We start from the raw sequence: 18,719 nt of genomic DNA on the forward strand, positions 1-18,719 counted from the left end.
TACAGGAAACGTTTGGTTGAGGTTATTGCTGCCAAAGGAGGGTCAACCAGTTATTAAGTCGAAAGGTTCACATACTTTTTCCTCCCTGCACTGTGAATGTTTACATGTTATGTGCAATTAAACCATGGCAACATCTAATGTTTGTGTAGTATTATGTTCAGCAGACTGTGTTCTTCTATTGTTGTGACTTAGATGACGTTCAGAGCACATTTTATGCCCAATTCATGCAAAACTCCACGGAATCCCAAGGGGTTCACATACTTTTTCTTGCAACTGTATATAGAGGTATTTTACTAATAGCAATCTTTTTTTTTTTGAAAATATAGTCCGTCCCTCCAACAGTCTGAGGGACAGTGAACTGGCCCCCTGTTTAAAAAGTTTGAGGACCCCTGTCCTAAAGAGTATGTATTATAATGCTTCTTTTCATATGCAAAGAAAAGGGATTATAAGGTATAGATCAATGTTTCTCAGCCAGACTTCCTTAAGAAGTCCTCAGGGGTTCTGCCACAATCTACCCATCAATCACATCTTATCTCATTGCATCTCCCCTTAGCCGACAAATACAGAGGAATGCAGGGAGGCAGTTGTGATGAGTCTTTTTTTGGTGTGCTGTTCCCCTCCAACCCCTCCTGTCCATCCCAGGTGTTTCTATGTGACATCACATGGGATAAATAAGAGAGGAGGGGCTGGTGGGGAACATCGCGCCAGAAGAGGACTCATCACAGTCACTTCCCTTCATTGCTCAACATATTTCAGAATCCCTTACCATAATGTGCCCACCTGCCCCCATGTAATATGCCCTGCTTTTCCCCATAATGTTCCCTCCTGCCTCCATGTAATATGCCCTGCTGGGCCTCAATGTGCCTTGCTGTGCCCCATAATATGCCCCCCTGCCCCTAGGTAATATGCCCTGCTCTTCCCCCATAATGTGCCCTGCTGTGCCCCCTATAATGTGCCCCATAATGTGCCCTGCTGACCCCATGTAATGTGCCTTGTTTCACATTTAATAGGTATGTATTATTTATTCTATTTTTAATGCTATTTAAAAAAAGTATTTTTATGTATTTTGAACCGTAGATCTAAAAATTATTTCAGGGATTCCCTGAGATCTTTTTGCCTAAAGTTCCACAAAGGTAAAAAGGTCGAAAAACCCTGTTATAGATTATAAATAAAATAGTATTTTATAAGTTACAGCTGTATTAAACACAAAAGCAAACATTTATTATATTGCAGCTTACCAATTCATAAATGTGATGGCTGCATTTGTTTTATTTTTTGGCTCTCTTCTCTTTTCATCTGGTCATCCAGCCAGTAAGTCTGTTGTTTTTCAGAAGAACAAGCTCTCATTCAGATGTATCAGTTACAGGGATGAGATAAACCATTTAACACTGACAGGGGTGCTTGCAATAGTCAGCTTTTATTTTATTATGTAAAACCTTTATCAAAAGAAAAAAACTGTTGCTATAATTGCTTATAAAGTGTTAGCTGGATTTTGGCTTCAATTTGTTAGTGCAATTAAATCTTCTAGACCAGGGGTCTCCAAACTTTCTAAACAAAGGGCAAGTTTACTGGCCTTCGGACTTTAGGGGGGCCGGACCGTGGCCATTGGGAGTAGAAAAGGTCTTGACGACTTTTTCTAAAAAAAACAACGTCCCATTTTTGGTGGCATTGGAAGAGATTGTGCCTCATCATTGTTGTCACTGGACCCCATTGTTAGTGTCACTGGGAGAAATTGGGCCACAACGTTGTTGTCAATGGGAGATATTGTATCCCATCATTGGTGTCATTGGCAGGAATTGTGGCCCTTCATTGGTGTCAGTGGGGGGAATTATGCCCCATAAAAGCAAGCAAAGGGCTGCATCTGGCCCCCGGGCCACAGTTTGGAGACCACTGCTCTAGACCATCTAACTCCACCATCTGCCTCCCAGGCTGACCATGCTGTTTTCCAAATGTGCCTCATGTGCGCCTTCTTCCAGAGTGGAGGCACTCTAATACAGGAGGTGTGCTACTTGCCAGATCACTAGGTGAAAATAGAGGGAAAAAAAATAAAACAAACGCTGCCACCACATCTAATGATTGGTAAACTGCAATATAAAGGTTTAATAATGGTTTAAACAAGATGCCTGCTGCTCTGTGAAAACAATCTGGATGCACCTAAAGAAAAACACTAATCCAATAACATATCATTTACCTTACTTTAACAAGCAAGTACAACATACCATATTTTAAAGTTTTGCATTCTTCCAGCATTAACTTTCTTGAAGACAACAGACACATCATCTCAGATCATAACGTCAGTGCTGGAAGACACTCTAAGAGCCATGGGCTGTGTCCACAGGCTTTTGTTGGTATCATATGGGTTTTGCATTCCAATACAAGTCTATGCAAATGCAAAACACAGTTAAAAGCAGGTCAAGTGCAAGTCAGAAGGAATAAACTGCAGGTCAATTCATTCTAAAAGATCTCATTTCTTGCATCTATCCCAAAACTTTGTGGAGCCATACTTAAAAAAAAATACATAACACAGACTCAAGTAAACAGCTATTCCCAATAAAAGTCTGCTATTGGATTTTGCCTGGATATTTGAGTTTTGAGCGTTAATGAGTGCAAATGACACAATGAAAGGAGTTCCAAATAGGGGGGTAGCATCTGAAAAATCACAGCAATCAGAAAAGACAATAATTAAATCATTTTATGTCCTTATTTTTTTAAAACAACAGCAACAAAACAGGTCAGATTTCAAACCATTTACTAATATAACCTATAGTGACATTATCCATCAAAATGTCTGTAAATATTACAATTAACATATTATATACAAAGAACAATATTAAACAATCAATGTGATTATGTCCCAAATACAGCCAGATAATGCCTAGTTGGGTGTGAGTGTATCATTTTATTGTCATACACTGACTGAGGAATATCTGTTACATGTTGTAAAAAGCGTAAGTGAATATGATTCCCATAGCGAACAATCAGATTCCAGATGCAATTTGTCTGGGATCTAGGTTAGATAATGACTTTGAACTAGATTAGGTTCAGGTTTAGATTGGAAAATAACTGTGAACACTAAATTGGCTGCAACAAGCAACTCAGACTCATGCCCTTCATCTATTTTTTTAGTCACTCCAAACACATCTAATTTTTCTTTTATAATTATCAGGTAGTTTGACAGCGAAAGGGGCTTCCATTGCAACAATTCGGTGAAGGGATCTTGTCAATTCCAGAGATAAATTACCGGTAAGCTGGTAGGTGATTCAACTCATCACTGTCCTTCCACATGCAAAATATGTTTTAAATAGACTGACCCTTTAAATGAGTTTCATCATATTCACATCACGGTATGGAGTACGCAAAGTGCATGGTTTCTGATACAAAAACTTTATAAAAAGTAGTAGCTTCTAAAATTAGAAGCAAATAGTACATTACTGTAAAATGTACCTTCTTGATGCAAGTACTGAAAGAGTAAGAAATACAAGGATAGTGTATACATATTAAATAAACCAGCGCAAACATAGACCTCTACACACCAATCAATAAAGTGCATCATAATAAAAAAATTATAAAATTAATAATTAATATTCTTAAAAATCAAAAAGGAAAATCCACAAAACAGAAAAATTCTTTTTTTGTCCGTGAAATATACATATATATATCAAGTGAAAAAAATATATCAAGTGAAAAAATATCAAGTGAAAAAATCAAGTGAAAAAATATCAAGTGAAGAAACATTAATCAAGTGACTTTCTTCTTTCCCAAAGACTCTTCAAATACACCAAAAGAAACTTTCACCTTCCACTCTTGAGACCAACATCAAATACACAAGTGTCCCATTCACCTAAATCTGGTGAGTGTATTCGATGTTGGTCTCACGGGTGGAAGGTGAAAGTTTCTTTTGGTGTACTTGAAGAGTCTTTGGGAAAGAAGAAAGTCACTTGATTAATGTTTCTTCACTTGATATTTTTTCACTTGATTTTTTCACTTGATATATATATGTATATTTCACAGACAAAAAAATAATTTTTCTGTTTTGTGGATTTTCCTTTGATTTTTAAGAATATTAATTATTAATTTTATGAATTTTTTATTATGATGCACTTTATTGATTGGTGTGTAGAGATCTATGTTTGCGCTGGTTTATTTAATATTTATTGTAGTTTGTGTTTTTGCACAGTGCACAGCAGCAGTATAGCACCTGTGGGAATCTGTTGGCGCAGGAATAATAGTTCATATAAAAAAAAGGATAGTGTACAGTCAGCTTTATCTATGTAAAAATGCAGTAAAATTATCCTGAGAAAGCCTATAAGGCAAAACCCGGGTCAGGATTGTATCTGCAACAGGGGCGGACTGACAACTCATGGGGCCCCTGGGCAATAGGGGATCATGGGGCCCCTGCGTCCTTGCCCAAACTCAAAAAAGCCTATGAAAAAGGTACCAGGGGCATCTCATGGGGCCCCCTACTGACCCTGGGCCCTCAGGCAGTGCCCGAGTTTCCAAATGGTCAGTCTGCCCCTGATCTGCAACATTGGTTTTTAATGTCTCCTATGGAAGTACAATACATTATTTTAGTTACACCCTTCCTCTCCTCATGTGAGTACCGCTGTACAAAATATAATAAAATATAATTACTTTTATGCATGTCTGTTAATATCTCATCAGAGCTCAGGTTTAAATTATAATGTGTTAAAGCTAAATAACACCAAAAAGCACATGATGGACTGCAATCTACGGACCTAATTAGACTGAAGAATAAATCTCAAACAGTAAAAATTAAAATGGTTCTCCCTCCCACAGTCATAATGCCTGTTATATATATTTACAGATAACATACATAGTCCTCTGTATGAGTCCAGTATTTAAATTGCATTTTTCAGTACAGATATCAGATAAGATAGAATTGAATTTCTGCGGCCAATAAAACCAATGTCCACATGCTAAATGGATTTTTTAGGAGCATGTGCTCATTAATATCCTGGCAAATGTTCAAGAACAAAGAATCAGTTAACATTTAACTCAGTAAAAATACACCCAAAAATGTGGCCGGACTTGTGTAGATATATCTAGTAACTAGCTAGTTCTGGTTCCTTGTGGGAAAGGGATTGCTAAAGGAGTGGTGATGGTTATGATTATTTTATAGTACAGGAAGGGTGCCAAGGACATAAGGAGGCAAAGAGTGCTTTCTGATAAAGATGTTGTGATAGCTCTATGTATGTAGAAGGGTGACTGTGTCAATACATTGCTAAACTGCATACACAGTGACAGCGCAAAATGGTTTGCTTATACCACAGGAAATGAACCTCAGCTCAAAAAATGAATACCTCAACAGCGGTTTTGTAAAACAGCATAGAAATTACAATGACCAACCTCTGTCATCTAACAATCTCAATGACTGTTGAGGGCTATAGCCTGTTAATACATATTATTGTTATCTTCTTGCAGAGCCTTAGAGTATTAGGCATTCTAAACAATAAGGTTTCCCATTAATTCTAATTGCTGCAAGCGGGTGTATTGGAGGGGCTCAGAGGGCCCCCCTAGAAACTAAGAAGGGAGGGATTTAGAGGGTCCTTCCAAAACTAAGAAGGTTGGGGCTCAGTAGGTCCTATCCCCCTAAAAATAAGGAGGGAGGAACTTAGAGGGTTTCCCTAAAACTAAAGAGGAAAGGACTCTAATGAAAGAGGGGCTCAGGGGGTCCACCTGAAACTAAAGATGGAAGGACTCAGAGGGTTCCTCTAAAACTAAGACGGTTGGGGTTCAATGTCCCACTTAAATAAAGGGGGGAGGCACACAGAGGGCCCTCTAAAACTCAGAAGGATGGGACTCAGTGTGTCCCCTTAAAATTGAATGATCTGGGGCATCAAAAAACATCCCCAGTAGAGAAAATTGATTAGCACCCTGAATTAAAACTGCACTGAGAAAATATAGAGGTAGTTGCATGCCCATGACAGTTGGAAACTCATGCAAGATTCTGTCCAACCCCAAATCTGGTCCAGTTTCAGTCCACAGTGTAAATACCTTGGCTATGCCAACATCTACTTTTCCTGAGGCTTAACATGCTCAGTGCCCAGTTAAGGTGAAGACCATCTGAGGCACAGCAATCTTCATTGCCCTGACCTGCAAGATATCAAATTATCGTACATTGACCATACATTTTACAATCACCATTAGATTTACCATCAACTATGTAGTGCTATGGCCTGTCTGAATAGATGCAAATTGAATGGACCGTTTAGGGTGTGTCCTCCTATTACACAGTTTTGGTAAATCTAACAGAGATTGTATAATCACATTGTATAGTATATGGCCAGCTTCAGGCACATGTGTATGAATATGCCCTATTGCACAAGCTCTGTGCCAGGGGCGGACTGACAACTCATGGGGCCCCCAGGCAATAGGGGATCATGGGGCCCCCAGGCAATAGGGGATCATGGGGCCCCCATGTCCTTGCCCACACTCAAAGCACACACAAAAAAGCCTATAAAAAAAAAAAAAAAAAAAAAAAAAAAAGGTACCAGGGGCATTTCATGGGGCCCCCAACTGACCCCAGGCCCTCGGGTAGTGCCTGAGTGCTCAAATGGTCAGTCCGCCCCTTCTGTGTGCCTTATGTGATGCAATCAATTGTTTCACGTTTCTTGAAATGTAAAAAGACTTCTGACTCCATCTTAATATCCCCCTGCACTCCTTTTCTCCACCATTCTCTTGATGAATTTAGCCACAAATGTCCAGATGTGGCCAAAGGAAAACAAAACTGGGGAAAGTCATAATCTGTAAATGTAAATGCTTGCTGTTGCTGCCCCCTCTCACCCAGCCTCCCTAGGCACATGCGTATCAGTAACATTACATTAAACACACCCTCAATGACAAGGGATCTTCAGCAGTGACAGTTACAGACTAGTTATATAGTGCTTGGTAGGGATGAATGAAATGATTTGCATGTAAGCTCAATTAGGAAATCAAAGAATTGCATACACTTTTGCCAAATCTGTGGAGAATTGTGCAATTTAATAATCATGATCAGGGGTCTCCAAACATTCGCAACAAATGGCCATTTTACTGCCCTTCAAAGTTTAGGGGGGCTGGACTGTGGCTGGTGGGATGCCCCAGTAACAGTGGGAGTAAACAATGCCATAGGCTTGGTGATCAGTGTGAGTGTAAAAAATGGTATCAGTGAGAGGAATAGTGCCCCATAATTGGGGTCAGTTGGAGAATTAGCTCTCCATCTCTGGTGTCAGTGGGAGGAATAGTAACCCATTGTTGTTGTCAGTGGAAGAAACAGTGTCTCATATGAGTGGAAGGAATCGTGCCTTAAGGTAGGAATAAAGGCAAGCAAAGGGCCACATCTGGCCCACGAGCCACAGTTTGGAGACCGCTGATCATGACTGTCTGCACCGTAAAAATCATGATTGTCTGCTTAGAAATATTTAGGTAAACCAAAAGTTTGCACTTTACTGACATAAAGGTAAAAGTTCGGGTGGGCAATAGTGTGGTAACATTCCTTTGTAGTCCAAATGCAGACTGATAAATCTTGTTGATCTCCTTGTTCTATATATTTGTATAGGATAGCACATGTCAGAAGATTGCAAGTCTATATGCATTGTTTTGCATGTCTTCTGTCATATATGTGCACTGAACTCTTCACTATCCTATTCTTCATTCTTTGTTCACACCAATAAACATATAATCACGCCATTATTATGACTATTATTTTTACATCTTGAAATGCCTTTCATTATTAAATATATTATCACTGTCATTGTTTTGACTTTTACTGTTACTATATTTTGAAATGTATATTAAACATTATCACTTTCATTATTATGATTAATATATCTTGAAATGCGTATAGCCATCCTTTATATCTCTTCTGGTTTGGTGTCACTGTTGCTGGGCACTGGATAGCTAGGCAGTTCTTGGTTGTCATGTGGTGAATTGGATAAAGTTCTCTCATTAGGATCTGTCATCCTGATGACATACGGATTTGCATTATTGTTGGATACCTGATTCTTTTTGTATTTGACATAATTGATGATGATCACCATGGCTACAACGTCAAAAACCAGCTCGGCTATCTCCGCCACCGAAAGCACCGATGAGCCAAAATAGAAACTCCATTGGTTTCCCATGGTAGACAGCAAATCATGGCTCTGTAAATGGATCACAGTGTACATGGTTTTTCAGTCTGCTCAAATGTAACAAAATTCACAAGAACATGGGCATTGACTAGGTATATTCCTCCAAGGCTGGCCATAAAAGTGCAGAACTCTCAGTAAGACATTTATTTTATCTCTGATTTAGCTCATATAGAAAACTTCTGAAAGATCTACCAATTTCCAGAGGGTTTACTGCTTTATGGGTGACCCGTACATGATCCAGTTGTCTGCTATCCTCAGTATCATTGCATTGGTTGCAAATAATAGCCCATATATGGCTGTTCTAAGTTATCATTCTCAGTTGACAGCCATACTGGTAAAAGTGCTGACAGTCAGTACAGAGTGTGCTTCATATTTGGATGGATGACTGAGATTGGCATGGCCAAGAGACATACTCTGTGGCTTAGGCGCAAGCACCAATGTTACCCGAAGTGTTGAAGTTTTGCCCAGTCAAAACAATCCATACTGAGCGATTCTGCTGCTCTCAGAAACATTCAGTGTTCTTTAAAGACAGAATCACTTTAGTACCTCATTTGGGAAATGTTAATGCAATGTATGCATGTTATTTATCAGTAAAAGCCTTGCGTAGACATCCTAAAGAACTCAGACTGCTGCTGGGTGCCACCATTTTGGATGTGATTTCAGCAGCAAGTGACAATCTGTAGTATTCTATATTTACCCTTTGAGGGGAGGGGAGAGGCAAAGGAGCTGGATCTGCACAGACAGTAATTAGACATTCATAAAAGAGAAGGCTATGACCTGCAAGGATAGACATGCTGTACTAAAGAACTGATTCATTCCTGAAGAAGTCCGATTTGCAAGTTCAAGGACACATTGCAGATGAATAAAAAAAATAATCCATGGAAAGGAAAACATTGGAAGCAAGCATTTATAATACTTGAACTTTCCATTCTTTTACCTGCAATTTGGTAAGTGGTAACAAGACATCTTAAGGCCCCTTTCACATGTGCGGACAGTTTGTTGGTTTTTCATTCATCCATTGACAAATGAAAAGTGGACATCAATGCATCTCTATGGAAAAAAGGATGTAAATGAATGATCATTTGTTTACATCCACATCTGTCAACATCCAATTTTTTTAAACGGATCAAAGCCCTATTTTTGTTCTGTTAATAAAAAAACAGACAAAAAACGGATGTAAATGGACAGATGGACAGTTTTTGCATCCATTTTTGCATTGGTAGTGGATGTAAAAAATTGATTTAAAAATTAATGAAAAAAATATGAAAAACGGATGTTAAACTGTTGAAAAACTGATGGAAATGAACAGTCCACATGTGTGAAAGAGGGCTTAAGTACTCAAATTCTTCAATGAACAGGGGATACTTTAATCGTGTTTTGAATATTCTAAGGATAACACCTCTTGTACTAAGCAGAGTAATACATTTCAAATAATTGGAGCTACTGGAATGATGACTCTGGTTCCAACAGATTAAGAGTGGATTCATAGGACACACAATGGGGGGAATTCAATAAAGCTGCTGCTCCACTTTTCAGGTGTTAATCCCTCTGGTTAAGGTATTGCGCCAAATTCCTGAAGCATATGCAATACTTTTGGCTCTGCCAGCATGCACCAAATTCCTATATGTGCCACTTTTACATTGTGTCACATTGAATGCGACAAAGTCAGTTGATGCATTAATTGCAACAAATTCAAAAAAATATGTTGACAGTTCTTACAAATGTGGAGCTACTTAAGACCAATTCTCTTTTGGCATGCAGAGATAAATTGTCGCAGACAGATTTTGTCAAAGTGTCTTGTGTGCATTTCAAAAGTGGTGCAGCATGAGCCACGTTCAAGTACAAGTTGTAGACAGGTACATGAATTTAGAATGTACTGCACCACTTTTAGAACCCCAGTTTTTCTGAATTCCAGGGATTAATCTTTGTCCCTGCTGATTGTAGGATACTGAAGCTGCAGCAATCACAAATGCCATAGGCCATGATGGGTAGGTTCGGAGACATCTGCCATCCATGCCTCTACTCTTCTACATGGAAAACTGAAGGATCGTAAAAGGGATACTCCAAAAGTCTGCAGGATTTTCCCGTATGATAAGTAGCACCTCTAACTGTCTACAGCACTCAATATCACTGTATAGCACATGAGAAACAGCCCATAAATCACAATTTATGGTTAAAATCTGTTTGTATTAACCCATTTATGTCAGACTAACTAATACAATAGTTTGTTAACAACTATATTGTCCACTTACATTCAGTGCTGGAGTTTCATCAAAAGACTGGAGATTCAGCTCTCGGAAGTACACATTAATCTTTGAAATTTCACTCCTAGAGTGGGACAAAATTAGGATATTTAATCATAATATTACAGTTCTACTTGAATGGATAAGAAAATATCTCTCACTTTAGTGAAAGATCAGCCTTGCCTTATGAACCTCCAAAACCCACTTTGAGTGTGACACACACAATGAATAAATAATCCAGTGTTTTTCAAATTCAGGCCTCAAGAACCAACAGCTGGTCATGTCTTCCAGGTAGCCAGAAAACATGACTTATCCTTACTAGTAGAGATGGGCTTTATGTTTGAGTCAAACATAAGTTCAATTCGAACATCGTGTGTTCCGCAAATACACGATTAGTACGAGCGTTTGATGGGCTGTTTGCCTGCCGCTCCCCACAATGCACTGTGAGAGCACAGTGTATTGTGATTGGCCAAAGCAATGCATCGGACGACAGGTCAGGTGCAATGCTTTGGCCAATCGCAGCTGAATTTCAGTGAATCGCAGCTGAAGTCTCGGCGACTTTGGTCAATCATGGCTCATGGGCTCAAGGGTAAGCGGCGTGATTCATCAATTCCCCCTTATGAAGTCACATGACCTGGTGATGTAACGCGTAGGGGAGAGGCTCTGACGTCACAACGCTTAAAGCAACACACAGCAATCATTCAGCAATATTGGAAAACCTTACTGTGGATTAAAATTTTAACTTTTAATGTGGTTTTAAGTTGTAATACATGTGAGTGCACTATTTTATTTGAATAAATTAACTTTTAAAGAGGATAAGGCACTATATCTTATTACATTTCATGTCCAATCTACCTATGGAAAAAAAATCGCTAAGGAAGCAAGAAGACCCCCTAGTGGGGCTTCAGGAAAATCCATAAGGAAGTGAGCGGACCCCCTGCTGGGAAAAGGGAATACTCCGTCCATCCATCCATCCTAGGGATAATCCTATCCATTTACCACTAAGTCCAAATAAAGCTTTTTATGACCTCACTTAACGATTTGGTCATATACATCAGGTGAGAGCACAACCGGTGAAGGTACACAATATATTTTTTAAGCTTGGTGAACTGCACGGTTATAATTTCGCATTACAGCAAATAGAAGTACCAAAGGCACGCACTCATTAAGGACAAGATTGTATTAGCAATATAATTGCTGTGATATTGTTACATATGCTTTTGATGCAGGACTTTTATTTATTTAATACTTATTCACTCATCATCTTTGCATTTGTCAGTGGAGCGTAATGCTATTTCTGATTTTATGCTTTATGACACACTGGTATGAGTATGTATAGCGTGTAAGCGAACCACATTTTCACAGTTTCATACATTATCTAATTTCATTTCATTTGTATATCACAATTTAGTATATTTTATTATTTATTAGCATTTTACATATACCATAGTAGCTCACAAGACCCCACACTTTAGTCTTCAAGGGATGGTTTTCAGTCCCCAGAAACCCAGCCCAGGAGTAGTACTTGGCTAGGAGGAGGTAATTCTTGACAGTGTCATTCTCAGTGACCCAGAGGACTCAGAATTTCATGCTTCCTCAAACGTACGCTGCATGGGCTCCCTGATTCTGCAAAGCCTGCAAAAGGATTTGTGGTATGAAACAGAGGTATCTTTACTAGTTGCCAACCCTTCCTAATCCACATAACAAGGGTAAAACCTTTACAGACACTGGAAGGTTACCAGTTCCTGGACAACGTGTTTCTGAGACTTCGTTCGGTCAAAGGAAGAATGGTGGAGAAGGTGGCCGGCTGACTGATGTCTTTAAACAATTTTTTAGTCCTCAGTGTCTAGGACTGTTAGGTTTAAGCACCCATCAGCAGCATCTGCATCATATAGTGCAGGATCAGGGGCGGACTGACAACTCATGGGGCCCCCGGGCAATAGGGGATCATGGGGCCCCTGTGTTCTTGGCCAAACTCAAAAAAGCCTATGAAAAAGGTACAAGGGGCATCTCATGGGGCCCTCTACTGACCCCGGGCCCTCGAGCAGTGCCCGAACTTCCAAATGGTCAGTCCGCCCCTGTGCAGGATTATCTAGGGGCAAGAGCAGACTTGGAGACCTTTCCAACTGAGGATCCACTGGGTTACTGGATCTTGAGGATGGATCACTGGCCAGATCACTGGCCAGAGCTTGCTCAATATGCCATCAAGCTACTGGCCTATCCTGCATCCAGCGTGATTTCCGAACAGACTATCAGTGCTGCTGGAGGTTTTGTGACAGATAAAAGAGTGAACCTGTCCACAGACTGTTGACCAGTTGATATTTATCAAAATGAATCAGTTTTGGATCAACAGCAGCTATCAAGCCCCTGAAGCTGATGTAACTGATTACATTTGTTAGGGATCTGGGATCGCTTGAAGACTGCCTATGCTGCCTATCCTATTCCTGAATCCTGAGAATGCTAGCTTCCAACAATGCTTTTAGTTTAGGGCACCACCAACACCCAAGGCCCAATTTTTCCACACCTGTGTGACATGTGCATTTAATTTAAGTTTTTTAAAAAAAATTTCTATTTTTTTTTAATTTTTATCAGCAGCGCCCATTCCTGCACCCAGCAAGAGTAACTGTGAGCGGTTACAGTGTTCAGGCACCACCAACACCCAATTTATCTGCACCTGTGTGAAAAGTGCATATAATTTGAATTTTTAGAGCAGGGTCCAATCTTGAACTCGTCAAGGTTTACGATGTGAGGGCACCACCAATTGTTCATTCTCCAAACACCCCACAAAGCACTGCACTCTCACAGAGCACAGTCCCCACCCCACAATATATAAGATAGAAGGGAAAAAAAATAATAACTTTTTTTTAAAACAAATAAAAAAACATTAAAAATACATTAAAAAAAACAGCATGTAACCCCCCCCCCCCCCCAATCCTTACCAGATCCTTTAGTTCTGGTAGGAAGGTTAGGAGGGAACCAACAAAACAGTAAAATGTTTTTTTTTTAAATGTGCGTGGGGTTTTCCCTAAAGTCATACCACTCCCTTTAGGCCTGGTAGGATTTTAAAGGGAACCCCCAAAAAAAGGGGAAAGAATTGGAGGGGTCCCCCCTAAATTCCTACCAGAACCTTGATCCGAGCACTGGCCTGGCAGGCAAGGAAAGGGGGGGATGAATGAGCACCCCCCTTCCTGTGCCTTACCAGGCCCCGTGCCCTTGGCACGGGGATGATGTCCCCGTGCCGATGGGGACAAGAGCCTCTTCACCACAACCCTTGCCCAGTGGTTGTGGGGGTCTGTGGGCAGGGGGGCTCATTAGCATCAGGGTACCCCTTTAAATAAGGAGGCACCCTGATGTTGCCCCCCCACCTTGTGAATGAGTAAGCGGTACTGTACCTCTACCCATTCACTAAAGGGTTAAAACGGAGAAAAGATAAAGAGACAAAGAGACTAGACTTTTTAAAAAATCCCCAAAAAACTGTTTTTAAACAAAAAAAAAATGGTTCCAGCATCAATCGTCAAGCACGGCGTCCAGCATTGGTACGATGATGCCGACTCGCCAAAATACAAAAAAAAACCCAACACCCGCCAACCCGTGTGCACCTGCTGAGAACTCTCCGCAATCTAACATTTGCATGTCACAGTAAACTGGGAGGAACTAGTGATGATGTTACCTCTAGCTCCGGCCAATTGTTTACGTCTTACCGGCAAATGTCAGAACTATCATCAACAATTGGGTGACATCGCAAATGTCAGATTGCAGCAAGTGCTCGGTGGGTACCCCTTACTTAAAGGGGTACCCTGATGCCAATGACCCCCCCCTGCCTGCAGACCCCCACAACCACCGGGCAAGAGGCCCTTGTCCCCATGAGCATTGGGACGGTGGCCTGGTAAGGTTCAGGGAGGGGGGGGGCGCTTGTTTGTCCCCCAACCCTTTCCTGGTCTGACAGGCCTGTGCTCAGATCAAAGGTCTGGAAGAAATTTAGGGGGACTCCACGCTGTCCCCCCCCATTTTTGGGGGGAGGGGTACCCCTTAAATGTCCTAACATGCCTAAAGGGCCTCGTAAGGCTTGTAGGGGAAACCCCACGCACTTTTTAAAAATTTTTTACTGTGAGGTCCCTTCTAACCTTCCTACCAGACATAAAGGGTTTGGTATGGATTATGGGGTGGACCCCACTCTTTTTTTTTTCATAAAAATGTAATTAAAAAAAAAAAAATAAAGTCAGTCCTGCTGCAGCAGGTTCTATACATTGTACAGATGTGCAACTTTGCAGGTAGTTTAAGGGGACCCCCCACACATGATATTTAAAGGAATTTGTTTTTTAACTTTAAGCAATGAAATATGACTGCTCCTTTAAAAATGGTGCTTTTTGAAAAAAATTTTCTCTGATTCGCTCAGGGCAGTATCCGAGTCCCCGTACCACTTTTATGGCCAATAACTTGCATATAAGCCTTCAAAATGGGCACTTTTAAATTTAAAATTATGAATCCCATAGACTTGCAATAAGTTCGAAGTTCGTGGTTGAACTTTTGATAAGTTCGAATGTTTGACCGCAAACCAAACACAGGAGTGTTCAGCCCATCACTACTCACTAATAAGGTTTTCTAGTCTTCCAGGTATATGGAAAACATTAGTCAATAGTTATGACATATATCCTCACTAGTAAAGTTATACAGTCTTCAAGGTAGCCAGAAAACATGACGTATCCTCACTAGTAAGGTTTTCTAGTCTTCCCAGTATCTGCAAAACATGAGCCAATAATGATCGTGTCATATATCAGTATTATGCATACGTTTTAGGCAGTTGTGAAAAAAATGCTGTAAATTAAGAATGCTTTCAGAAATAGAAGTGTTAATAGTTAATTTTTATCAATTAACAAAATGGAAAGTAAATAAATAGAAAAGTAATTTAGAAAAGAAAAGTAAAAGTAAAAAGTAATCAAATCAATATTTGGTGCGACTACTCTTTGTCTTCAAAACAGCATCAATTCAGCTACACTTGAACACAGTTTTTGAAGGAACTCGGCAGGTACGTTATTCCAAACATCTTGGAGAACTAACCACAGAATTTCTGCGGATGTAGGCTGCCTCAAATCCTTCTGTTTCTTCATGTAATCCCAGACAGACTTGGTAATGTTGAGATCAGGGCTCTGTGGGGGCCAAACCATCACTTCCAGGACTCCATGTTCTTCTTTAAGCTGAAGATACAGTACCTCTTAATACCGTTGGCTTATCCTCTGCAGAATAAATTTGGGGCCAATCACACACTTCCCTGATGGTATGGCATGATGGATAAGTATCTGCCTGTATTTCTCAGCATTGAGGTCACCACTGATCCTAGCCACATCCCAACTCCATTTACAGAAATGCAGCCCCAAGCTTGCAAGAAACCTCCACCATGCTTCACTGTTGCCTTCAGACACTCATTATTGTACCACTCTCCAGCCCCTCGGTAAACAAACTGCCTCCTGCTACAAATACAGTATTTCAAATTTTGATTCATCAGTCCAGATCACCTGTTGCCATTTCTCTGCAACCAAAATCCTATGTTAGCAAGCATAGTTGAGTCGTGTAGCCTTGTTTCCATGTCGGAGGTGTCACGTATTTGGTCGAAGCCAGCTGACAAGAGGGCTGCCCTTACATCTCTTGTCCTGTTTTCCCTGGGAAAAATAACAGGGTATAACAGGGCTTAGAGTGGCACGGATGCCTGCAGGGGATCTGTTTTAAGATGTCTTGATAGCAATTGTGGAGCTGAGAAAGACCAGCTGGCAGTAGGCAGGTACAGGATCTCGGATGCTTGGTCAGACAGGCACAGGTCAACAACAACCGGACAGCAGGAGTACCAAAATGGAAACCAGGAGCAGATTCAGAGCCAAAGTCAGCATCAGATGAACAGAGAGGGTACCGGAACTGTAGGAACAAAGCACGTTCAGGTTGCAAGCCAAAGTCAGCAACAGGAGTTCAGAAACAAGCAGGATTCAGCAAGCCGGGTCAGAATACAGGAGTACACAGGACCAGGTCACAAGCAAAGGGAGCTGACAACCACTCAGCAACGATCTTAAGTCCAGTAGGGCTTTAAATATGCCACTGGGCACCAGAAAAAGCACATTCATGCTAATGCTCACGTGTAGATGCGTGCAGGGTCCTAATTCTATGCACAGTTCTATTACGCTCAAGCGCATTTCTTTGAGCACAGGCCTTTCTTTGAGCACAGGCCTTTCTTTGAGCATGCACTTGCGTATGAGTTCCCTGACAGAAGGTATGGCTTTATGGCGCAGTTTTTCCATGAAGAACACTTCTGGACAGACTTTTTCTGACAGTAGATGGGTGTACCTGGGTCCCACTGGTTTCCACCAGTTCTGTGCTGATGGCACTGCTGGACATTTTCCAATATCAAAGGAAAATAAGGGAAATAAGCATGTCTGTCTTCTGCTGCATTAAGTTTCCTTGGCCGACTACTGCATCTATGGTCCCCAATGTTGCCTGTATCTTTGTGCTTCTTCAAAATAGCTTGATTAATTGAATTGATGCTGGTTTGAATCCAAAGGGTAGTCACACCAAATATTGATTTGCTTTAGATTTTTCTTCTGTTTGCTCACTTTGCGTTTTTTAAATTGATAAAAATAAACAATTTTTAAAGCATTCTTACCTTACAACATGTCTTCATACATTTTGCACAGTACTGTATCCTCATGAATAATGTTTTCAATATTCCAGGTAGCCAGGAACATGACAGGTATCACATTAGTAAGCTTTCCAGTCTTCCAGGTAGCAGGAGACCATGTTACATATCACATTAATAATTTTTCAAGCCTTCGGGGTAGCCAGAAAACATGATATATTACACTAGTAATGTTTTCCAGTCTTCCAGGTATCTGGAAAACATGACATGTATCACACTAGCAATCACCAAAATTAAACTACAAGTTACTCTAATAGAAATCTCTCCCTTGTTGGCCAAAAGTATGCAGAATCTCCATCTCTAGGGAGGAAACAGAAATGAAGTGACATGGGGTTTGTAAGCAAGGTTGCAATACCATAGGAGAACCAAGTTTAATCTTAACAATATTTCTGATCAACAGCAAAATTATTTATTGATACATGACCCTTAGTGGGTCATGTATCAATAAATATATAAATATAAAAAAAAATATCAAAAACTCAATTTCTTATAAATTGCCTCTAAGTCAGGTTTTGAATGGCTAATTCCAGCCTTACACAGAAAGTTTAATTGTTATGTATTTCTGGCATTGCAAAAGTTTGGCCATCCATTGCGGCCCCAAGAGAGATTAGGGCTAAGCTATCATAAATTTTGTCCCTCTTACATCAAGTGATATATTTTATTTCCTACCTGTTACTAGTGCTGTTGTATCCATAATCAGAGAATAATTCTTGGAGGATCCATCTCTGTAACAGTGAACAGGGAAAAAGGCATTAGAGGGATATGTGGATTGTAGTAAACTCGTTTTGATCTTGTTTGTCTTTCAAGTTTGGATACCTGGCATGCAGGGTTTGCTCATCTTAATGTTTATACAGTATACTGCATACAAAAATAAAATCTGGTAGAAAATAATCTTATAAATAAGTGGTATGTTTTAAAAAAAACTATTTGCTGGGAAGATTAGTGTAATGCTGTTTCTCCTCCCTGAGCTTCTTATGCAGCTGAGAACAGAGGATATGTGGTCACTTATAAAAAGGTTAAAAAGGTATTTTTATAATGGGTTTTCATATGTCCATACAAATGTTTTTCCTTTCACTTCTATTTTAAACTCAATGGGTTGTTTTACAAGGGAAGGCTTTTAGGCAGGTCATACAGTGATTCAGCTGGTTTAGCAGGAATCGGACTAATTTTGATCAGTTTGTGGCTGTCTCTGCTCATCAGAAGTTGAATGTCGAAGCAACTTGTTGGAGATTTTTTATCGATAATCTAATCTGATCAGTGCACTCTGACTGTGGCGGGTTCTAGCGTCAAAATACAATGGGGTTGATTTATTAAAGGCAAAATAGACTGTGCACTTTGCAAAGTGCAGTTGCACTCTGCAAGTGCAATTGCTCCAGAGCTTAGGAAATTAGGTAAACCATCACAAAGAATACTAACTCACATGCAAGGAAAAAAACACAACTTTTTTTGCTTGCACATGATTGGATGATGGAAGTCAACAGAGCTTCTGCTCATTTAATAAACTCTGGAGCAGCTGCATTTGCAGAGTGCAATTTCACTTTGCAAAGTGCACAGCCTGTTTGCCTTTAGTAAATCAACCCCTATATGTAGGAGGAGATACCTCCATTCACTGCATTTGCGGGCGGAGGAATCTGGTAGCTTTTTTTGTTCAGGCCATTGGCTGAA

General features: G+C 40.2%; 1 protein-coding gene across 1 annotated transcript in view; it reads right to left on the reverse strand.

Moving 5' to 3' along the window:
- Nucleotides 1-6,511: 6,511 nt before the first annotated feature.
- Nucleotides 6,512-18,719, reverse strand: part of SCNN1D (sodium channel epithelial 1 subunit delta) — a 35,530-nt gene continuing 23,322 nt past the window's right edge. Inside the window, exons 10-12 of the mRNA XM_089675985.1 lie at nucleotides 17,724-17,779; nucleotides 10,385-10,460; nucleotides 6,512-8,144 (exon numbers count right to left, since the gene is read on the reverse strand). Coding sequence (XP_089532111.1) covers nucleotides 7,854-8,144; nucleotides 10,385-10,460; nucleotides 17,724-17,779 — 423 coding nt within the window. The 3' untranslated portion in view covers nucleotides 6,512-7,853. The remainder of the gene's footprint in view (nucleotides 8,145-10,384; nucleotides 10,461-17,723; nucleotides 17,780-18,719) is intronic.

This window comes from Staurois parvus, unplaced genomic scaffold, assembly GCF_062004578.1.
Source record: "Staurois parvus isolate SC_StPar_1 unplaced genomic scaffold, SC_StPar_1.0 ptg000160l, whole genome shotgun sequence".
NCBI classification, from domain to species: domain Eukaryota; kingdom Metazoa; phylum Chordata; class Amphibia; order Anura; family Ranidae; genus Staurois; species Staurois parvus.